The following is a 25,654-nucleotide window of genomic DNA, read 5'->3' on the forward strand; positions in this document are numbered from 1 at the left end:
ATCCGTATAATCCTTGGGGTATCTTCTTTTTTAGATAATCCCTTTGAAGGTGGTATCCTACCGGCTTTCTGAAATGTAATTTCTCATACATTATTTGTTTTGTGCAGCCGGGGCAACAGGAATGAGACAAATTTTGGAATATAAAGTGGTAGGTTTATTTTAGCATCCATCTCACAAGCGTTCTCCTCGTACCTTGAGCAGAAGCCCTACTTATACATATGTGTGCGTCACGAGGCTCCTCCAATCAGCGATATTAATTGAAATCACGAGGTGACGCTATCTTCTCATCAGGAGTGTTCTTAAGGACTTTATGTAATATGACAGATTTATGAGTTTGGCGATTTGGCGGGCGCCAACAGGTTAATATATTTTATACTAAAGAAAGGATTTCGCCAAAATTTAGGAACAGGGATGCAATTTAGGTAGAGAATCGCCAACACGTTATTAAGCAATATTAGTAGAATTTAATTTAATCAATTGATTTAAAAATATCATTACAGATTAATAAGATGCATCATAAGACGCGCTTTTTCGGTATGAAAAATGCAAGCTAAATTCCGTTAATCGGCTCTGCAGAATTGAAATTACAAAACTGTGACCTTCTAGTTCCCTGTACGAGTTAAATGAAGAACTATAGTTGCGAAAAATTTAGGGTAGCAGATTTTAAGAAAAGTATTCATTTCTACCGCTTTAAATCAATTGGAATGACTTGTTTGGGCATAGTATCTGGACTTAAAATATATGGCGCACTTTTTTATAAAAACGGATTGTAAAATAGATTCAGCACAGAGATAAGCGGTATTTTCAAGTATTTTCGTTTCGTGAGATACGTATCTCGAATAACTCGAGAATGAGTAGACGTAGAATGTTTTAGTATACGGGAGTGCTATAACATCTAGTTGTACTCCTCGCTTTTTCCTTGCAATCGGTCACTTTAACATGTATAAATATATATATATATTCCTGTCTTCTTACACCGGCTCGTTTAGCTCTGTATTTTTGTTCTTATATATTAATAAATTTTGCATTTTTGCCTTTTAATCCTTTAAAAGGTCGATTTATGTTGTTCTTATATTTCGGTTATGGATTTTACACCTTTTGTGTATGCGATAGCTCTCGAATTATGAGCAATGTAAAAGTGATAGTAGGCGTAACGAGGCCAGACACTGTTATTAGAACTGTGGATTAAATCATTTGGTGCGCCAACTTCCATGTCTTTTTGCAAAGGTAGACTAAACATTAACTTTCAACTGTACACCAAAAATTTTGGTCTGTCTACCTGTTGGTTGAGTTGCTTGTTTGGACGCAGAAACTCTAATTTTAATTGTAAAAATTGTTTTTAACTGCATTTAATGTTTTAGATTTTTATATATTTTACAGTTTTCAATGAAGGTGTTTTGAATCTCCATTGATTTTTGCTACGCCGCGAAGTGAGAACTGAATAAATTGAAATATAAATATATATCTAATTAAAATTCGAGGACACAGGGGCAAATCAATTGAAGCAGAAATGTCTATAAATGAATAGTCCTTACAGGGAAGTCGTGTGGTATCGAAATCAAATATTTTGTTGGGTGCGTGTGCCTAAATTACATATACGTTCATGTCAGGTAAGTAGTGACGGAAAACAATTATTATTATTTATATTAATAAGAATCAAAGGGTTTCAGTAGGAGGAAAAGCGATGTGAGACTTTTTATATCCAATATAATATTCTGAGATTTTAGAGGAGACACAAAAGAAAAGTTTAATTAAACTCCCACTTCCCTTAACTCTGTGATTGTGACCCACTAAGTAGTATAAAGATAATAAAGATTTCCATTTTAAGTCTCATGAATTTTTTCAGGCTTGTGGGTAAGTGTTAGAATGATATTCACCTAACAGCTTTAAGCAGGCGCATAATTTAGCTCTGTTCGTGCACCGAAGATGACATATAAGTCCCTTTCTCCCTTCCACTCTCTAGTCATAATCTGTTGGACGAGAAAGTGACCATCGCACGAGCGAACTTAAATCCATTCGCTGAATCCCTTAGTAATGTAGGCGTTCTGAACACTCCATGTTGACTCAAATTATTATATCTTATTTTTGAGGAATGTAGAGAATTGAAACGTTATATTCTATTCACTCGGTTTACCATGTTCAGAATGTTTGTTATGACTGTCGTAGCCTGGTATGATGTCAGAATGTTGTGTCTTGTGATGGTTTTGTATAGAAGCATATTGTTGAGCTTATCATTTAAAGGCCTTCCTAGGCATGAATACCTTCCCACTAAGAATATAACGCTAATATAAATTAATTTTATGCTAATCAGTTGATTTTATCATAAATAGGTGCCTATTAAAGAATTAAAAACATTTTTATATATTTTATATTGTGTTTATATTTAAATTCATTTTCACCTAACCAAAGGTAGAAGAAACGCTTTGCATGAGAGTCTACGGTAAACATGATATTCTGCGCTTTGCACTCATAAAACCAGGAAAACATCAAGTTTTGAAAGTATTTTTTCAATTGAAATATATGTTTCCCATAATTTTCGTTTTAATAATAATAATTTTTGGTTATATATATATATGAGGATTACGTTTATGTTTTGTATCACAAGAAACCCCCAAAAAATATTTATTTGAATATTTATGGGAGCGGTAGTTTAGCGTTCGTTCTTTTGTCCGCTTTTCCGCTTCCTCTTTTATCCAAAAAAATAGCAAAGATCAGAGATATTAATTAAAATCTCATAAAACGCTAATTTTAGCCTTAATCTTTCCGAATGGCAACAGTCCTGATACAATAAACAATGGCAATAGTGATACAATAGCATTATTGCTGATATAATGAGAGAGAATGATCGATTTGATGCGATTTCATGAAAAAACATACGATAAAAAAACATATTCCAATTTCGAAATACTCGCTTCGAGGTACACTGGCTCTTGCCTAGATGCACCTATGTACCAAATTCGTAGCCCTGGGTCTATTAGCTTACACGCAGCATGAACGAAAGACACACAAAGAAACTTCCTTTTTATTATGAATTATATACCAGAAGATCTTTCATTGCTACATATTCAAAGAATCCTTTTAATAAGATTTGTAACAATCAAGCTACCAATAATTATTTTTCAGCTTCTGTTGAATTACAACAAAGTTAATGAATACTTTTTTAACAATGCTTATAAACCATAGTCATTAGAGATATCAAATCTAGTGGTGCTAAAATCTTACGTGTGGATCTTATTTGCTTAAATATATTATTTTTATTGCTAAAATCGAATTGGGGCCATTTTTAAAATGGGCTTCTTTTTGTTGACAGTACTGTGTTACGTTTTTATACCAACACCGTTTATCGACAGTCTATTGGGCATACTTATTTGTTTTGCGACTGCCTTCATCTTGTTTCCTCGAAGAGAAGAGAAAACTCGGAAAAGTAATGATGAAAACACCATTAACCGTAATGAACGCAACCTTAATGCCGGAAAGAAGGTACATAATGTAGATTTCCTTGATTCATATGCTGATATTAATGAATTTAATGACGATTCCTTTGAAGTGGATATAGACAATGACACCGATTTCCTCCAAGTTTCTAACGTAGCTTTTGATAATAACCATCTTAATTTGCATATTGATAGTACCACTGACCACATCGACCTTTTTCAAAATGATTTCGATAATAATCCCACTGATGTGTACCTTTTCAGTGATGAAAATGAATTTAGTTACCTTCATCAAGAAACAGAAAAGAATTTTGATTATCCAAAACCTTATAACTCAGGTAATCAAACAGGCATGAATACCGCTACAACCACCTTTAACCAGGAAGAACTCAGTTTGAATACCTCTATTAAATCATTGGATGCTGAATGCTTTGTATCGCATAACGATCTTGGAGCACAAGGGGACATCGATTTCGGCAATCTCATCAACACAAATAATGAAATAGAAATAAAAGGCAAAATGGATCATGTAGACAGAATAGAAGTGAAACCAATTCAAGAATTTCAAGAACGCCTTATTGATATCGTCATTGATACTGTCGCTGTTATCTACGTTGATGACGAGAATACTCAGCCTCCTTCCTCACATCGTAGCCGGCGTTTCACATTTTCAAACCTAAGAAAAGCGTTACTCAAATATTTTTGCTCTAAGAAAATTAAAAATAAACATAACACTTGAAAGCAACCTATCAAGATCTGAGATAAGTTGACATACTTTCAGTTTATATTCGTCATAAATTTGTTCGAAATCACATCAATCTGACCAAAATTGTTCATTGACACACCAGAGACTTACTAAATGACGATCTCGATGATTGACCAGTGGCTGGCTAAAAAATTGCACGCTGATTGACCAGTGAGTGACTAAGTGGGGACCTCCTTGACGGACCTGTGACTGATAAAAAATTGAGCTCATAAGCTGAATTATATTTATTTAATAAAAAAGACATTAAGTGGGGAGCCAAGGATGCGGCTTGAATGCGACTAAACTGTGCATTTTAGCCAAACATAAAGCCCTTAATTAAAGATTAAGAACTTTTTTATGTATATTTTTGCAATTAATGGATTTTTTTACTATTTTTATATCATATTCAATTTTAATGCTATTTATTTTTACTTATTTGTTTATTAATATTTACTTTTGTGTTTTTTGTATTTTCTTATTGTTACTTTTTACATTTTATATTTATTTCTTCTTAATATTTTACTTTCCTTACCATTAATTTTTATATTATTTATTTTATTACTATTATTATTGTATTTTTGAACTTGATTTACTTATTTTAAAATTTTTGATTATATTTTTCATTACAATTTTATTTATTATTATTATTTCAAAAAAAAATTTCGAACGCGTTATAATGTTTAGTCTTTTATTCAAAATTAAATGTAAAATTAACACTTTTGGCTCTCCAATAAAATTTGAATCATTCGTCTTTTCATCTAATTTGTATTAAGGACTTTCGTTTATTATTATTTATTTATGATTCATTATAATATTTAAAGCTTTATTCTTGAGACACCGCATGAATCATAAAATATTGCCCTTTCAGGCAAAATTACGAGACTTCAGACCCCCTTAGGGCGGAGTCTATAAGTATAAGTATAAGGGCGTCGTCATTTCCTCGTAATCCATAAGTATATCCAAATCCCAGAGAATGATTTTAAATACTGAACTATTTACTTAATATATTCTTGTAATATGAATTCGAATTTCATGTAACCGAGAAAACTTTCTTTGGGTAACCGAGCTCTTTAAAAGGAGATTAATTCTTACATGTTAACAATTTGTATATTTTCCCTTTCGCATTTTTACTTTTCGAGTTTGTTCAATTATTAATTCTTATTTTAATTTCGATTATTTTTTATAATTGTGTTAAAACTCTTATACGAGGTTCCGATTATTAATATTGTTGAGGAAATGCCTTGCTTTGATTCCAAATTAATATTGGTTTTAGGTGTTTAAATTTATCTGTCTTCTATATCTCTCTGTCTATCAAACGTAATACAACCATTCCAACTCGTCAGACACAAACATTTACAACTTACTCTGATAATCAACCAGGTGTCTTGATCCAAGTTTACGAGGGTGAACGTGCAATGACCAAGGACAATAATCTTCTTCGAAAGTTTGAATTAACTGGCATTCCTCCTGCACCTAGAGGTGTCCCACAGATTGAAGTTACCTTCGATATTGATGCCAATGGCATATTGAATGTGTCTGCTGTAGATAAGAGTACTGAAAAAGAGAACAAGATCACTATTACGAATGATAAAGAAAGGATTTCGCCAAAATTTAGGAACAGGGATGCAATTTAGGTAGAGAATCGCCAACACGTTATTAAGCAATATTAATAGAATTTAATTTAATCAATTGATTTAAAAATATCATTACAGATTATCCCCCCCATCTGAAAAGGCTTGCAGTCGCGGCCGTCGACCCAAGTCAGTCCAGATAGTGAGAGCAGAAAATTTAGTTATTAGGAAATTAAGTTAGTAGGAAAACTGATTGGATTTATCTCAAGGCACACAAAATGTTTACATGAAATATGACATAAAATATTTGAATATAATGAATACAGTATATAAAATATAATAAATTATTAATGAAATTATAATATAGTAACTAAGTGCAGAACAAATAAAGCACTAATAACATATTGCTGGTTAGCTACGTGGCAATAGGAAATAGTAATATAACTGAATTTGTAAGTTTATATCTTAGGGCATGCCATTCACAGTTTGTGTAATCATTAGAGTCCGTACAATCATTAGAGTTGTCATTCAGGCTCATCTCCAGTCTTTTACTGTTCTTTGGAGATCTCCGGATCTTTTAATTAGCGCTAGAATTATGGATTAGCATTGGCACTGAAAACATTTGAGTTTTTATGTCACGATACTAGAGCTCTTATACTCTTGTTGAAAATACACATTTTGCTAGGTTTTTAACATATTTTGTCACTCTATTTTTCTCTTATTAATGATAACAAAACAAAATTTAACTTCCAACATCCATACCAGTTTTTTGTACACGATGCTGCAGAAACATGAAATGAAATTCAGAAATTTCAACAACTGAAATTTAACTTTTTCAACTGTTGCTACAATTTATAACACAAACATAGGAAAACATGAGCTCAAGGAAATGTGAGGGTATAGTACTCTACTTGTAGTATAGCCTCAATTGAGTGTTTCCCACACGGAAAGTGTATTGAACCTGAAACTCAAGTTTGAAGGAGCCCAGTAAAAGAAAAGGCCAGACAAACTTTTCAGACACTGAGAGATAAATCAACTATTAAGGGGGACAACAGGATGAAAACTAAAAGAAGGGTTATGGATAGTTTATTGATTTATAAATTTTGATTTATTCATGATGTAATTTAAAGTTCTCGGGTGGATAATAAAACCTTAATTTTGACGCATGTACAATATCAGTTGGTTTCTTCGTGTGAAAATTTTCCCTGTCGATTTCATAATTAACTTCAGATAATTTATTCATAATCCGATAAGGGCCTGAATAGGGTGAAGTCAATTTTCTAGTATTTGGGTATTCAAATTCCTCGTAAAGGACAAAATCTCCAGGTTGAAATTTAGATTCTACAAATCTGATGTCATATCTAGTTTGATTCTTTCGGTGCTATTCGATAGTTCTTTTCTTTGCTAAAGCCCTTGCTTCATTTAAGGAAGGGTATTTATTTTGATCAATTGGAGATTCAAAAGGAAGGTTACCAAATAGTAAGTATGCTGGGGTGAACTTAGTTACCGTATGAGGGGAGTTGTTATATTCGATAACAACTTGCTCTAGCACTTTAGTCCATGGTACGTTTTTAGAAGAAGAATTTACTTTACATTTTAGTCGACTTACTATTGATTGATTTACTCTTTCTACTTTACCATTTGTCTGGGGATGGTGAGATAAAGTTAAAAGTTGTTTAACATTATGCTTTTTAAGGAATTTTTTTGAATGTAGAGGAAGTGAAGGCTGCATTCCTGTCACTCAGAAATTTTTCGGGGACTTGTATTTGAAATATTTGTTTTAGACAATTGGCATAGGTTTCTGAAGTTACACGTTTCGAGGGAAAAGCCCAGACATATCTTGTTGCATGGTCAATAACTATATGTAAATATTTTTTTGTAGAATTATAATAATTAAATCCTCCCACAGTGTTGATAGAGAGAAATTCGAAAGGTTTGTCGGTTGGGGGTACGACTTGCATAAGACCAAATTTTTTCTGTTTTTTCTTTTTATTAAGTTGACAAGTATGACAATGTTTAACAAAATTTCCGATATCTTCGCTAATATGAGGCCAATAATATTGAGGGGTGATTAAGTTAAGCATAATTTGAACTCCCGGGTGACCAAAATTTTCATGGATTTTATTCAACAATTTTAATCTTAAAGATTTAGGTACTACAATTTTATAAAAATTCTTTTTCTTAATTACCATCATATCATTTATCTCTTGGTAATTTTTTCCGCAGACATTATCAGTTTTTTGTTGTTGGATTATTTCATTTCTATCAAGTAAATGTACATAATGTTGGAGGTGCTGTGAAACAGGATGTCTAGAAAGCATGTCAGCTTCAATATTGGTAGAGCCCTTCTGATACTTTACTTCATAATTGAACATACGTAGTTTGAGTGACCAACGGAAGAGTCTACCTTTTAAATTTTTAACATTTTTGAGCCAAACGAGGGCCGCATGGTCCGTATGTATAACAAATTTTTGTCCATGCAGATAGTAATAGAATTTGTCTAGGGCATCTACTATGGCCAAACATTCTAACTCAGTAATCGTATAATTTTTCTCATAATTTCTTAAAGTTCGGGAATGATATGATACAGGGTGAAGGACATCATTTTCATCTGGGTGTTTCAAAACAGCTCCAACAGCAGTTTGAGAAGCGTCAACAAAAATATGACATGGCCTACTGGAATCATACAATTGTAAAACAGGTTTGGAAATCAGTATTCTTTTCATTTCGTCAAAAGTTTTTTGACATTAGTCATCCCATTCCCACTTGACATCTTTTTTCAAGAGTCTGTTTAATGGAGCTCTAATAGTTGCATAATTCGGAATGAATCTATGATACACATTCACACTTACCAAAACTCTTTGTAACTCTTTGGTGTTACTGGGGTTTTTTAAGTTTCTTAATAACTTCTATATTATGGTTATCGGGAATTATTCTACCATTTTTTATTTCATAGCCAAGAAATGTGATCTGATCTCTGGCGAACACACACTTGTTTCGATTCAATTTAATATGCTCCTCTTTAAACACCTCAAATAAAATTTTTAAATGTTCTTTCTCAGAGGAAGAGTAAACGATTATATCATCAAAGTAACTGCAAGCGAAATTAATTTTATTTTTTGTTAATATTCGTCTAATTGTTCTGTTAAAAATTGCAGGTGCATTTTTGAAACCAAAAGGGAGTTTTAACCATTCGAATAATCCAAAATTCGTGCAAAAAGCTAATTTCTCAGTATCTGCAGGGTGAATTGGGATATGCCAGAAACCAGATCTCAAATCAATTGTAGAAAATACTTTTGCTTTACTTAATTTGTCTAACAAAGTGTCAATGCGAGGAAGAGGGTTTGCATCTGTTTTAGCCAGGGAATTCGATTTTTGATAATCTATACACAATCTAGTTTTCTTACCTTCCTCACGTTTAAATACTAAAGTCACGGGGAACGAATATGGGCTACAACTTTCTTTAATTATACCTGCTTGTAATAATTGATCAATTTGGGTCTTAATTTCCTCTTTTTCCATAGGGGATGTTCTATAAGGTCTTAATGATACAGGCAAATCAGAATTTAAATTAATTCGTTGAGGTTAAATATTAATTTTTCCTACATCATACTTATTTTTAGAAAACACAGATGAATAATCATTTAACAATTTTTTTAAGTTATACTCTTTGTTATCGACAGTATTAGAAACAGCATTTTTCACATAAATGTTAGACTGAGAAACTAATTCCTTTGGATTTGTAGTCCGATATTTACAGGTTGGAAAATTTCTTACATCATCATCATTATTAACACATGGATAAACATTTGATGTACCACCTTGAAGTTGGAGGTGTGGAGATATGGGTCGGCTGTCAAAATGGCAGTCAAGTACAATAGCTCTCTGTTTAATTTTTAAATTACTACAATCAATACTCAACTCAAATAATTTGCATTCATAAAGTCCTAAAATTACATAATTCAAATTATTATCAAGAACAAACAAGGTAATTTGGTTACTAATCCGTCCAATTTTCATTTGTATACAACATATTTTGTTAAAGATTATGTTTCCTTTAGTTTGGGTTACTGAAAATGACCTAACTCTTTGTACTTTTAAACGTAATTGTTTGTACTTTTAAACGTAATTGTCTAGCCGTTTTGGAAGAAATTATCGATATGGTTGCACCACTGTCTACAACACACTCTAGACGTTTCTTATTGGACAAATATCCCGACACCTTTAATAGTCAACTACTGGAGGGGTTTCTGGGGTTGGTTCTATTGCAAGGGGCGTAACATTAGGTGTATCAGATCTCTCCCCTCTGAAAGGACAAACCTTAAACCAGTGAAAAGCATTTGGGATTCCGTTCCGGGTGCAAAGTCTACAGGGACTGGGTGGCAATGGCAATCTATTTTGAGAATTATAATTATGATGGCTTGTAAATCCTGGACCACTGAACCGATTATAAAAATTACTTGGTCTCTGAAAACGTTGGAAATTGTTGGGTCTAGGAGAATCTTGTCTCACAGTAGCTGAAATTCTACTTCTATTAAATCGATTGTAATCTTGGGGACTGTTCCCAATCGGAGTAACAAATCTGGGAGGTGCACTTTTGATTTGTTGATTTTCGCTAATCTTAATAAGCTTATGGACATGAGTAAGCCAAGAGATAGGGTCAGAGGGTGTTCGATGTTATGCAAATTGTATTTCTTTCTTTGTACCGAGGAGCGGCGTAGACGCAAATTTGTTAGGTTTTTAAAGCTCGCGGTTAGAGCTTCGAGGTTGCTGTGAATTACTGGAGTTTCAACTAAGCGGAGGTTCTTCTGAGTTTGTGTTGGTAAGCCGCCACTGAAGTCGGAGTTTGTGTGGTCTTCGCCGTTCCTCTTCGCCTAACTTACTATTTGAAAGTTAATAAAGAAGTTTCGGTCAACGTTAGGAGTCTGAGGTTTTTTGAGTTCTATACTGAAGTAACATCAAGTTAATTTACAGTCCACTATTTTTAACAACGGAACGTGCATGTTTTATGGTCCGTCGAGCCGGAGTCACAGTAAATTTGGTGAGTCAGTGTGTTTTTTTATCTTTCTTATTAGATAATGGAATTTACAACGCTTAAGACTAAAAAGCGTGTGGCTAAAGCTAAGTTAATTAAACTGAAAGAGAAAATTACCGTGACTTACGATTCTGCTGATGTTGATCAGTTAGAACTTTTTAAATCTAGATTAAATGACTTAATGACCGAACTTTCGGATATTTTTAGTAACATATTTGTAGTGTGTGAAGAAAAAGATATTGATGTATTTATAGAAGAACAACAGGTCATACAAGATACGGTTGATGAGTTAATTTTAATGCTAACCAGAGTTAAGAATGTTAAAGACATTAGTGTGGAAACTAAATCTTGTGAAATAGCGAGTATACGCTTACTTAAGCTAACTCTTCCTGTATTTAGTGGCAGTACTGAAGAATGGTTATCATTTTTTGATTTATTTAAAACGGCGATAGTGGATAATGACCGTTTATCAGGTGCACAAAAGCTACAATATTTAAAGGGTTCTTTAAAAGGAGATGCTTTGCGGATTGTTCAAGCTTTAACTATTTGTGACAGGAATTTCGAAATAGCGTGGCATTTATTGTGTCAAAGATTTTCACATAAGAGAGAATTACTTTCATCGTTATTAAAGAAAATCTTGTATTTATCAAATTTACAATCTGAAATTCCTAGTCAGATATTAGCGTTAGTAGACACTGTAAGAGAGTGTGTATGTTCGTTTGAAAATCTAGGATTCAAAGTGGAGCAATTCGCAGATACTATTTTAATGTTAATAGTACAGTTTAAATTGGATTCTTCGACGAAAGGATGGTGGGAAAGAACATTAAAGAGTGAGGAAATACCAACACTTAATAATCTGCTAGAGTTCTTGAAATCTCATGCCAGAACCTTGCAAGCAGGTAAAACGCAAGGTGTTAAAAAACAAGTTACAAAAGAAAAATTAACTTCATTGGCTTCAGAGATTCGCGCGCAGTGTACGTATTGTAAAGCCGGTCATTCAGTTTTTAAATGTAATAAGTTTTTAAATCTGAATGTGCAGGAACGCGTTAATTTTGTCAAGAGAAATAATGTTTGTTTTAATTGTTTGGTTTCAAACCATAAAGCTTTCGAGTGTAGAAGTACACATAAATGTAAAAAGTGCTTTAAAAATCATCACACACTACTGCATTTCGAAAGAGTTCAAAATGAACCAAAGGTACTTAAAGGAGTTTCGAACAGTTCGAATGAATTATCAGTGACGGCTAAGCCATTTTTCCCTGGGCCAGAACCTCGCGCTCAATCGGCTGGGTCAGGGAAGAATATCGCAAGTTCTAGTCCAGTAATTAAATCTTATGTTTCAGACTTTAATTTTCAGAGTGAAGTTTTATTATGTACGGCTGTTATTAAAGTGTTAGATCCATCGGGTGAATACCAATTGTGTAGAGCCCTCCTTGACCCTGGCAGTCAAGCAAGCCTTATTTCAGAAGATTGTGTACAAAGGCTAGGGTTAGCAAGAAGAAATGCCAAAGTTTTTATTTCATGTTTAGGGTCTTTGGATACGAAAACTAATGGGATTACGGAAATAAACTTCGTTCCGCATTTTACGGCGAAAGTGTCATTTAAAACGCCAGTATTTATCATCAATAGAATTATTGGAACTTTGCCGCATTTTACATTGGATAAGAAGTACGTTGAGGAATATAATGATTTAATGTTAGCAGATCCAACATTTTACAAAAGTGGGCCTGTTGATATACTTTTAGGCGTAGATATAGCCTTACCTCTTTTAAAGGGAGAAATAATTAAAAGCGAAGAAGGTAAACCGGTAGCTTCTCGTTCTGAACTAGGATGGATTATTTCAGGTAGTGTGAATAATTCAACAGAAATTAATCCTACTATCTATGTTAATAATATACAAGTGGAAACTGATCAGATGCTGTCTGACTTTTGGAAATTGGATGCTGTACCTACGTTTGACATGCTTACTAAATCGGAGAGAGCATGTGAAGATTATTTCAAATCTACATATACGAGAGAGGAAAGTGGGGTATATACTGTGAAATTACCGTTTCACTCTCCGCCTTCTCAGCTTGGAGATTCCAGACAATTAGCTATGCGTAGATTCCAATCTTTAGAAAATTCACTTCTAAAAAGGCCTCAGATATATGAACAGTATAGGGATTTCATGAGGGAATACCTTGAGCTGAGACATATGGAGGGAGTGCCTGAGGGAGAAATTCTTATTGACTCTACGTATTACATGCCTCATCATGCTGTATTAAAGGAATCAAGTACTACGACTAAACTGAGAGTTGTTTTCGATGCGTCAGCTAAAACGACATCGGGTCTTTCATTGAATGATATTTTGATGGTTGGGCCAAGAGTTCAGCAAGAGCTGTTTCCAATTCTTCTACGGTTTAGAACTCACAAAATTGCAGTATGTGCCGATGTAGAGAAGATGTTCAGACATATTCGTGTCCACCGAGAAGATGCAAATTGGCAACGAATGCTTTGGAGGGATAGTCCTAGTGAGCCCTTGAGTACATTTAGATTAGTGACAGTTACATATGGGACTGCCTGTGCGCCGTATTTGTCTACTAGAGTAATGAAACAACTTGCACTAGATGAACAAGTTAGATTTCCTTTAGCATCAAAAATTGCCCTTCGTGATTTTTATGTTGATGATTTGCTTTCAGGGGCACAAAGTGAAGAGGAAGCGAATGTTCTAGTTCAGCAGTTGAATGAAATGATGAAAAGGGGTGGATTTCGCTTAAGGAAGTGGATTTCAAACAATTCAGCTATTTTAGAGAATATTCCCGAGTGCTTACGAGAATCCAATATTTCTATTGAAATAAACAGTGACAAGAAAGTAAAAGTATTGGGAATTAATTGGAACAACTCTAGTGATACGTTTCACTTTTCGGTATGCATAAGTGATAAAGAGTTTACTAAGAGGACTATTTTATCAGAAGTAGCCAAAATCTTTGATCCAATGGGATGGTTAGCGCCAACAATAATATACGCGAAAATATTATTACAAGAGTTATGGAACTTACAGCTGGGTTGGGATGAACTCGTTGATAAGAGAATAAGTAGAAAATGGAAGCGTTTCTATCTAGAATTACCCTTACTTTCATGCTTACAATTTCCGAGGTATGTCTTGAGTCCGAAGGCAGTAGTGATAGATATCCATGCTTTCTGCGACGCTTCAGAAAAGGCTTATTGTGCAGTCATCTATCTCCGTACAATCGACCTTGATTCGTCAGTCAAAGTCAGCCTTCTGACATCGAAAACCAGAGTAGCGCCCTTAAAAACCCAGTCTCTTCCGAGACTAGAGTTGTGTGCTGCGTTACTTTTAGCAAACCTCTTACATGCAGTATTATCATGCATAGAACTGCCTATTAACAATATTTACGCATGGACCGACTCGCGGGTTACACTGGCATGGGTTTCGTCCGAACCTAGCCGTTGGCTACCTTTTGTGGCAAATCGAGTTGCAAAAATCCAGGAAGCTGTTCCAGGTATTCAATGGAATTTTGTTGCTGGGAAAGAAAATCCTGCAGACTGTGGGACCAGAGGTTTTATTCCATCAGAATTCCTACAATGTGAGTTATGGATGAAGGGACCGCAGTGGTTAAACGAATCCGTAATTCATGTACAGCAAAATTCAAGTGTAGAGGGTGAAGTTATGTTGAAGGAATTGAAAAAGAGTTTCAGTTCAAATGCTTCCAAATTTGAAGAGCCTAGTGTGTTTTCAAGATTTTCGTCATGGTTAAAGTTATGTCGGGTGTTAGCGTGGTGTTTAAGATTTAGAAATAATTGTAGCAAGTTACCTACAGAGCGTATAAAGGGTTATTTATCTACTGAAGAATTCTGTGAAGTTACTTCTATGATTGTTAGGATTGTGCAAAGAGCCGAATTTCCAGAAGACTTATTCTGTTTAGAATCTGGTAAACCCTTGAAGACATCAAGTAAATTACTGTCTTTAAGTCCTTTCTTGGATTCCGCGGGAGTAATGCGTGTAGGCGGAAGGCTCAGAAACTCTGCAGTTTCAAATAATCAGAAACATCCTATGATTTTACCTAAGAATCACAATATTACGCGTTTAATTATTAAGCATTATCATGACACGTATCTTCACGCAGGTACGCAGCTACTCACTTCTGTCATACGACATAGATTTTGGATTGTGAATGCTAGAGATATTATAAGAAAGTGTATAAACCAATGTGTTATCTGCCGTAGAGTTAGAGCGCAAACTGCAACTCAGCTAATGGCAGATTTACCCGCTTCAAGAGTTACTCAATGTAGAGCTTTTTCTCGTGTAGGGATTGATTTAGCAGTACCATTTAACGTTAAATATCGTCCTGGTAGAGGAGTCAAAATCTTTAAGTGTTACGTATGTCTATTTATTTGTTTTACTACAAGAGCAATACACTTAGAATTAGTTGGAGATCTTTCAACAAAATCATTCCTCGCGACACTTAAGCGGTTTATAGCTCGTAGAGGCAAACCGTGTGAAATTCACAGTGATTGTGCAACGCATTTTATAGGAGCTAATAAAGAACTAAGGAAAGCCTTTTCTATTGTTCAACGTGATGAACAGCTACAGGGTTATATTTATTCAGAAAATATTAAATGGTTGTTTAATCCTCCCTCTGCCCCTCATTTTGGATGGCTTTGGGAAGCGGGTATCAAGTCTATGAAACATCACTTAAAAAGATGTTTAGGAACACTTATTTTAACATATGAGGAATTTTTGACATTAATAACCCAAATTGAATCCTGTCTTAATTCTAGGCCTTTAGTACCAGCTTCAAGTGATTGTAGCGACTTGGAGGCGATAACACCAGGACACTCTTTAACCGGAGCGGCTTTAAGCGCTATTCCAGAATCTAACCAAATTCAAGAAACCATGAGCTGCAGTGACCGTTGGAGGAACGTGCAAAGGTTATTTCAACATTTCTGGAATCGTTGGAGCAGTGAGTATTTATCTAGATTGCAGCAGAGACCCAAGTGGTGCAAGGTACAACAAGACCTGAAGATTGGTGATATGGTTCTTATTAAGAACGAAAATCTACCTCCGCTACGTTGGAAATTAGGTAGAATTATTAAAGTGCATCCCGGTCTGGATGAGAAAGTTCGAGTGGTGAGTTTACGCACGTCTAATGGTGAAATAAAACGACCTATAGCAAAGCTATGCGCTTTGCCATTTAATTCTTGATTTAGAGACTTTAATTTTTTTTTCAGGTTTATGCAGTTCAACAGTTTAAATTTATTGTTTGAACCCCCTTGGGACTTCAAGGCTGGGGGTATGTTCGATGTTATGCAAATTGTATTTCTTTCTTTGTACCGAGGAGCGGCGTAGACGCAAATTTGTTAGGTTTTTAAAGCTCGCGGTTAGAGCTTCGAGGTTGCTGTGAATTACTGGAGTTTCAACTAAGCGGAGGTTCTTCTGAGTTTGTGTTGGTAAGCCGCCACTGAAGTCGGAGTTTGTGTGGTCTTCGCCGTTCCTCTTCGCCTAACTTACTATTTGAAAGTCAATAAAGAAGTTTCGGTCAACGTTAGGAGTCTGAGGTTTTTTGAGTTCTATACTGAAGTAACATCAAGTTAATTTACAGTCCACTATTTTTAAAAACGGAACGTACAGAGGGTGCGTTGACCGTCATTAAGGATTTTAATTCTATAGGAAGGCCATCCGTCAGACCCTCCAAGATCATTTCATGAGTTAGATTTAATGTTTTACCAATATCTAATTTTTTGCGAAAATATTGCGTTATGTCCTCTTTATGATTGTACTTGTAATTGGCAAAATCACCAAACGTAGTTAAAATGGAGTCGAAAAAATTTTCTTTTAAAATTTGGACTAATTCCACATATTTAGTAATTTTATGGCAGTTTTCGACATATACGCTAAGTGCATTACCTTTTAGATATCGAGCTACATTATTAAGCTTCCACGTTTCATCTTTATCTAAATGAGTTTTGTTAAAGTACTCAAGCCATAAATTTATATCCATATAATTCTGCTCGTCAAAGGGAATTATACTTGTTTCAGGTTCAGCGCTAGATGCCCTTAATGAATCATCAGGATCAGAGAGGTTTTCATTAGCCATTATTCTTTTAATAATACTTTCATAAATAAAACTAACTCAAAAATAATACTCTTGAAGTTTTCCCAAAAAAACATTAAAACCAAAATACATCCTTTAAACACCAAATTTAAAATACATTTATACCAAAATAATACTTTTTAAAATTTTCAAAATAAAAACACTATTATTAAATCAGTAATTATAATTCAATAGTAATAATATCATTTGCATCGCCAATCTTTTTACTAGTTGCTTTTGTTTGACTTATTGTGACGAGAATACGAGTGATGAAATCGACACGAAAATACACATTTTTGTGCACTCTTAATTAGATTTTCACAAAACACGATCAATCACCACACAAGCACAAAGCTCTCGAGAGCAACACAGAACGCCGCTGACGTAGGGAAAGATTTCCATCCTCAAAAGTAGGTCAACGGTAAGAGCACATTTGATGAACGACGAACTTTCGATGGAAACACAGATCACGCATCACAGGGGGCAGAAGGGTGCTTCTCTGGACGTAAAATAATCTGCAGAATACCAGAATACAGGTAACAGACTGATGATTCTCTTGAAGCAAGAACGCCTAGAAAAAAATGTAGAAACATAGAAGTCGCACAGCGGCAAATTCATCTTAAGTGCGTAACATTTTATCCGTATAATCCTTGGGGTATCTTCTTTTTTAGATAATCCCTTTGAAGGTGGTATCCTACCGGCTTTCTGAAATGTAATTTCTCATACATTATTTGTTTTGTGCAGCCGGGGCAACAGGAATGAGACAAATTTTGGAATATAAAGTGGTAGGTTTATTTTAGCATCCATCTCACAAGCGTTCTCCTCGTACCTTGAGCAGAAGCCCTACTTATACATATGTGTGCGTCACGAGGCTCCTCCAATCAGCGATATTAATTGAAATCACGAGGTGACGCTATCTTCTCATCAGGAGTGTTCTTAAGGACTTTATGTAATATGACAGATTTATGAGTTTGGCGATTTGGCGGGCGCCAACAGGTTAATATATTTTATACTAAAGAAAGGATTTCGCCAAAATTTAGGAACAGGGATGCAATTTAGGTAGAGAATCGCCAACACGTTATTAAGCAATATTAATAGAATTTAATTTAATCAATTGATTTAAAAATATCATTACAGATTAATAAGATGCATCATAAGACGCGCTTTTTCGGTATGAAAAATGCAAGCTAAATTCCGTTAATCGGCTCTGCAGAATTGAAATTACAAAACTGTCACCTTCTAGTTCCCTGTACGAGTTAAATGAAGAACTATAGTTGCGAAAAATTTAGGGTAGCAGATTTTAAGAAAAGTATTCATTTCTACCGCTTTAAATCAATTGGAATGACTTGTTTTGGCATAGTATCTGGACATAAAATATATGGCGCACTTTTTTATAAAAACGGATTGTAAAATAGATTCAGCACAAAGATTAGCGGTATTTTCAAGTATTTTCGTTTCGTGAGATACGTATCTCGAATAACTCGAGAATGAGTAGCCGTAGAATGTTTTAGTATACGAGAGTGCTATAACATCTAGTTGTACTCCTCGCTTTTTCCTTGCAATCGGTCACTTTAACATATATAAATATATATATATATTCCTGTCTTCTTACACCGGCTCGTTTAGCTCTGTATTTTTGTTCTTATATATTAATAAATTTTGAATTTTTGCCTTTTAACCCTTTAAAAGGTCGATTTATGTTGTTCTTATATTTCGGTTATGGATTTTACACCTTTCGTGTATGCGATAGCTCTCGAATTATGAGCAATGTAAAAGTGATAGTAGGCGTAACGAGGCCAGACACTGTTATTAGAACTGTTGATTAAATCATTTGGTGAGCCAACTTCCATGTCTTTTTGCAAAGGTAGACTAAACATTAACTTTCAAAACTGTACACCAAACATTTTGGTCTGTCTACCTGTTGGTTGAGTTGCTTGTTTGGACGCAGAAACTCTAATTTTAATTGTAAAAATTGTTTTTAACTGCATTTAATGTTTTAGATTTTTATATATTTTACAGTTTTCAATGAAGGTGTTTTGAATCTCCATTGATTTTTGCTACGCCGCGGAGTGAGAACTGAATTAATTGAAATATAAATATATATATAATTAAAATTCGAGGACACAGGGGCAAATCAATTGAAGCAGAAATGTCTATAAATTAATAGTCCTTACAGGGAAGTCGTGTGTTATCGAAATCAGATATTTTGTTGGGTGCGTGTGCCTAAATTACATATACGTTCATGTCAGGTAAGTAGTGACGGAAAACAATTATTATTATTTATATTAATAAGAATCAAAGGGTTTCAGTAGGAGGAAAAGCGATGTGAGACTTTTTATATCCAATATAATATTCTGAGATTTTAGAGGAGACACAAAAGAAAAGTTTAATTAAACTCCCACTTCCCTTTACTCTGTGATTGTGACCCACTAAGTAGTATAAAGATAATGAAGATTTCCATTTTAAGTCTCATGAATTTTTTCAGGCTTGTGTGTAAGTGTTAGAATGATATTCACCTAACAGCTTTAAGCAGGCGCATAATTTAGCTCTGTTCGTGCACCGAAGATGACATATGTCCCTTTCTCCCTTCCACTCTCTAGTCATAATCTGTTGGACGAGAAAGTGACCATCGCACGAGCGAACTTAAATCCATTCGCTGAATCCCTTAGTAATGTAGGCGTTCTGAACACTCCATGTTGACTCAAATTATTACTTATTTTTGAGAAATGTAGAGAATTGAAACGTTATATTCTATTCACTCGGTTTACCATGTTCAGAATGTTTGTTATGACTGTCGTAGCCTGGTATGATGTCAGAATGTTGTATCTTGTGATGGTTTTGTATGGAAGCATATTGTTGAGCTTATCATTTAAAGGCTTTCCTAGGCATGAATACCTTCCCACTAAGAATATAACGCTAATATAAGTTAATTTTATGCTAATCAGTTGATTTCATCATAAATAGGTGCCTATTAAAGAATTAAAAATATTTTTATATATTTTATATTGTGTTTATATTTAAATTCATTTTCACCTAACCAAAGGTAGAAGAAACGCTTTGCATGAGAGTCTACGGTAAACATGATGTTCTGCGCTTTGCACTCATAAAACCAGTAAAACATCAAGTTTTGAAAGTATTTTTTCAATTGAAATATATGTTTCCCATAATTTTCGTTTTAATAATAATAATCTTTGGTTATATATATATATGAGGATTACGTTTATGTTTTGTATCACAAGAAACCCCCAAAAAATATTTATTTGAATATTTATGGGAGCGGTAGTTTAGCGTTCGTTCTTTTGTCCGCTTTTCCGCTTCCTCTTTTATCCAAAAAAATAGCAAAGATCAGAGATATTAATTAAAATCTCTTAAAACGCTAATTTTCGCCTTAATCCTTCCGAATGGCAACATTCCTGATACAATAAACAATGGCAATAGTGATACAATAGCATTATTGCTGATATAATGAGAGAGAATTATCGATTTGATGCGATTTCATGAAAAAACATACGATAAAAAAACATATTCCAATTTTAAAATACTCGCTTCGAGGTACACTGGCTCTTGCCTAGATGCACCTATGTACAAAATTCGTAGCCCTGGGTCTATTAGCTTACACGCAGCATGAACGAAAGACACACAAAGAAACTTTCTTTTTATTATGAATTATATATCAGAAGATCTTTCATTGCTACATATTCAAAGAATCCTTTTAATAAGATTTGTAACAATCAAGTTACCAATAATTGTTTTTCAGCTTCTGTTGAATTACAACAAAGTTAATGAATACTTTTTTAACAATTCTTATAAACCATAATCATTAGAGATATCAAATCTAGTGGTGCTAAAATCTTACGTGTGGATCTTATTTGCTTAAATATATTATTTTTATTGCTAAAATCGAACTGAGGCCGTTTTTAAAATGGGCTTCTTTTTGTTGACAGTACTGTGTTACGTTTTTATACCAACACCGTTTATCGACAACCTATTGGGCATACTTATTTGTTTTGCGACTGCCTTCATCTTGTTTCCTCGAAGAGAAGAGAAAACTCGGAAAAGTAATGATGAAAACACCATTAACCGTAATGAACGCAACCTTAATGCCGGAAAGAAGGTACATAATGTAGATTTCCTTGATTCATATGCTGATATTAATGAATTTAATGACGATTCCTTTGAAGTGGATATAGACAATGACACCGATTTCCTCCAAGTTTCTAACGTAGCTTTTGATAATAACCATCTTAATTTGCATATTGATAGTGCCACTGACCACATCGACCTTTTTCAAAATGATTTCGATAATAATCCCACTGATGTGTACCTTTTCAGTGATGAAAAGGAATTTAGTTACCTTCATCAAGAAACAGAAAAGAATTTTGATTTTCCAAAACCTTATAACTCAGGTAATCAAACAGGCATGAATACCGCTACAACCACCTTTAACCATGAAGAACTCAGTTTGAATACCTCTATTAAATCATTGGATGCAGAATGCTTTGTATCGCATAACGATCTTGGAGCACAAGGGGACATCGATTTCGGCAATCTCATCAACACAAATAATGAAATAGAAATAAAAGGCAAAATGGATCATGTAGACAGAATAGAAGTGAAACCAATTCAAGAATTTCAAGAACGCCTTATTGATATCGTCGTTGATACTGTCGCTGTTATCTACGTTGATGACGAGAATACTCAGCCTCCTTCCTCACATCGTAGCCGGCGTTTCACATTTTCAAACCTAAGAAAAGCGTTACTCAAATATTTTTGCTCTAAGAAAATTAAAAATAAACATAACACTTTAAAGCAACCTATCAAGATCTGAGCTAGGTTGACATACTTTCAGTTTATATTCGTCATAAATTTGTTCGAAATCACATCAATCTGACCAAAATTGTTCATTGACACACCAGAGACTTACTAAATGACGATCTCGATGATTGACCAGTGGCTGGCTAAAAAATTGCACGCTGATTGACCAGTGAGTGACTAAGTGGGGACCTCCTTGACGGACCTGTGACTGATAAAAAAATTGAGCTCATAAGGTGAATTATATTTATTTAATAAAAAAGACATTAAGTGGGGAGCCAAGGATGCGGCTTGAATGCGACTAAACTGTGCGTTTTAGCCAAACTTAAAGCCCTTAATTAAAGATTAAGAACTTTTTTATGTATATTTTTGCAATTAATGGATTTTTTTACTATTTTTATATCATATTCAATTTTAATGCTATTTATTTTTACTTATTTGTTTATTAATATTTACTTTTGTGTTTTTTGTATTTTCTTATTGTTACTTTTTACATTTTATATTTATTTCTTCTTAATATTTTACTTTCCTTACCATTAATTTTTATATTATTTATTTTATTACTATTATTATTATATTTTTGAACTTGATTTACTTATTTTAAAATTTTTGATTATATTTTTCATTACAATTTTATTTATTATTATTATTTCAAAAAAAAAAATTTCGAACGCGTTATAATGTTTAGACTTTTATTCAAAATTAAATGTAAAATTAACACTTTTGGCTCTCCAATAAAATTTGAATCATTTCGTCTTTTCATCTCATTTGTATTAAGGACTTTCGTTTATTATTATTTATTTATGATTCATTATAATATTCAAAGCTTTATTCTTGAGACACTGCATGAATCATAAAATATTGCCCTTTCAGGCAAAATTACGAGACTTCAGACCCCCTTAGGGCGGAGTCTATAAGTATAAGTATAAGGGCGTCGTCATTTCCTCGTAATCCATAAGTATATCCAAATCCCAGAGAATGATTTTTAATACTGAACTATTTACTTAATATATTCTTGTAATATGAATTCGAATTTCATGTAACCGAGAAAACTTTCTTTGGGTAACCGAGCTCTTTAAAAGGAGATTAATTCTTACATGTTAACAATTTGTATATTTTCCCTTTCGCATTTTTACTTTTCGAGTTTGTTGAATTATTAATTCTTATTTTAATTTCGATTATTTTTTATAATTGTGTTAAAACTCTTATACGAGGTTCCGATTATTAATATTGTTGAGGAATTGCCTTGCTTTGATTCCAAATTAATATTGGTTTTAGGTGTTTAAATTTATCTGTCTTCTATATCTCTCTCTCTCTATATATATATGAAATGTAATTTCTCATACATACTGCCTGTGAAAGGGCTAAGAGAACCCTGTCCTCAAGTACTCAAGCCAGCATCGAAATTGATTCTCTCTTTGAAGGTGTAGATTTCTATTCAACCATAACAAGAGCCCGTTTTGAAGAACTGAATGCTGATTTGTTTAGAAGCACATTGGAACCTGTTGAAAAGGCTTTGCGAGATGCAAAATTAGATAAAGCTCAAGTCCACGATATTGTCCTGGTAGGTGGATCTACTCGTATTCCTAAAATTCAGAAGCTACTGCAAGATTTCTTTAATGGTAAAGAACTTAACAAAAGTATTAATCCAGATGAAGCTGTCGCATATGGTGCTGCAGTCCAAGCTGCAATTTTGAATGGTGATAAATCTGAACAAGTGCAATATCTGTTGCTGTTGGATGTAACCCCACTGTCTCTAGGAATTGAAACTGCTGGTGGTGTAATGACTGTTTTCATCAAACGTAATACAACCATTCCAACTCGTCAGACACAAACATTTACAACTTACTCTAATAATCAACCAGGTGTCTTGATCCAAGTTTACGAGGGTGAACGTGCAATGACCAAGGACAATAATCTTCTTCGAAAGTTTGAATTAAATGGCATTCCTCCTGCACCTAGAGGTGTCCCACAGATTGAAGTTACCTTCGATATTGATGCCAATGGCATATTGAATGTGTCTGCTGTAGATAAGAGTACTGGAATAGAGAACAAGATCACTATTACGAATGATAAAGAAAGGATTTCGCCAAAATTTAGAAACAGGGATGCAATTTAGGTAGAGAATCGCCAACACGTTATTAAGCAATATTAATAGAATTTAATTTAATCAATTGATTTAAAAATATCATTACAGATTATCCCCCCCCCATCTGAAAAGGCTTGCAGTCGCGGCCGTCGACCCAAGTCAGTCCAGATAGTGAGAGCAGAAAATTTAGTTATTAGGAAATTAAGTTAGTAGGAAAACTGATTGGATTTATCTCAAGGCACACAAAATGTTTACATGAAATATGACATAAAATATTTGAATATAATGAATACAGTATATAAAATATAATAAATTATTAATGAAATTATAATATAGTAACTAAGTGCAGAACAAATAAAGCACTAATAACATATTGCTGGTTAGCTACGTGGCAATAGGAAATAGTAATATAACTGAATTTGTAAGTTTATATCTTAGGGCATGCCATTCACAGTTTGTGTAATCATTAGAGTCCGTACAATCATTAGAGTTGTCATTCAGGTTCATCTCCAGTCTTTTACTGGTCTTTGGAGATCTCCGGATCATTTAATTATGTGGTGATGGCGATAAGGAGCGCGCCTTGCTCCCTCCGATAAGTGTGACAACCCTAGAGGAGAAGCTTCTTACGAGTAGCGAGCAGAGCGAGACAGGCAGGCTGTCGGGCAATGTGCGCGAAGTTCCGAAATAAAGCTTAATTTTCATTGTGCACTATGTCTTGTTAATATTTATATTAATGCAGTAAGAACATAATCTGTGATATGGAATTTGAGGATTGGTGGTAAAAACATAACCGGAAATCTCCGTAATGGTAACCTGGACTGTGTTAAATCGTATGAACAGTTCTCAAGCACTTTCGGTTTTGACTACAAGCCATCACTCAAGATCTCCAAAGCAGAAGTAATGGATTACATCGGTTTTCGTCCTCCGGATCACAGATGAGTAGTAATTATAGATCATTTTATAATTACGTTTTCTACTTATCATTTAATTTAATTTTCTTTAGTAAAATTTTTGCTTTTATTTTGGCTTAAAAACCTTGCACAATGTCTGATGTTTATGCCGTCCAAATTCCGGTTTATAACCGATCAGACCCATCTTTGTGGTTTATTATGTGTGAAAGTACTTTTGCTCTTGCCACCCCCAAACCTATCACAGAATCCATTACTAAATATAATTATGTAGTTTCTCATCTTCCTCCAGATATCGCATCACTAGTACGGGATTTACTTATGAAACCAGACCCTATTGATCCATATGCAAAGCTTAAAACTGAGTTAATAAATCGTTCAGGAGAATCTTCTCAGCAAGAAATTCGCCAATTATTATCTGGAGAAGGATTAGGTTCTCGAAAACCTTCCGATTTGCTTATAAATATGAAACGTCGAGCAGAATCTTTAAATGTTCCTGATAACTTAATGTTAGAATTATTCCTTCAACGTTTGCCTTCGACTGTTCAGTCTATTTTGGCAGCGGTTTCCAATTTAACTGTAGATAAAGCTGCAGAAATTGCCGACAGAATTTTAGAAGTAAATCCAACCCCAGGGACTTGTGCCGTTTCTCACACAGTCAATCAGTCTCTTGAGGATAAATTATTTAAACAAATAGAAAAATTAAACAAACGTATTGATCGCATTTCTCTTTCTCGTGGTCGCTCGCCAAATCGCGGAGATCGCAATAAGGAAAGAAGCAATTCCAAAAGGAGAGATTATTCTGTTTGCTGGTATCATAGACGTTTTGGGAAAAAGTGTAGAGATGACAAATGTACAAAACCTTGTTCATGGCAGGGAAATGAAACCAGCAAAGAATAGAGGCGACTTATTCTTTGCCTCAAGTTTCACGTCGCCTGTTCGTTCGTGACCGTAGAACAAACCTTTCA

General features: G+C 34.1%; 1 protein-coding gene across 1 annotated transcript; it reads left to right on the top strand.

Annotated features, from left to right (window-relative positions):
• Positions 1 to 1,520: 1,520 nt before the first annotated feature.
• LOC146996257 (heat shock cognate 71 kDa protein-like) lies at positions 1,521 to 23,808 on the top strand. Its single transcript, XM_085821400.1, has 4 exons — positions 1,521 to 1,610; positions 1,847 to 1,854; positions 5,453 to 5,730; positions 23,036 to 23,808. Exons 1-4 carry the CDS (start codon positions 1,521 to 1,523, stop codon positions 23,806 to 23,808), a joined length of 1,149 nt encoding a protein of 382 aa, XP_085677526.1.
• The last annotated feature ends 1,846 nt before the right edge of the window (positions 23,809 to 25,654 follow it).

This window comes from Stegodyphus dumicola, chromosome 7 (assembly GCF_044657685.1).
Source record: "Stegodyphus dumicola isolate Sdum_Otavi_A_Nest chromosome 7, ASM4465768v1".
NCBI classification, from domain to species: domain Eukaryota; kingdom Metazoa; phylum Arthropoda; class Arachnida; order Araneae; family Eresidae; genus Stegodyphus; species Stegodyphus dumicola.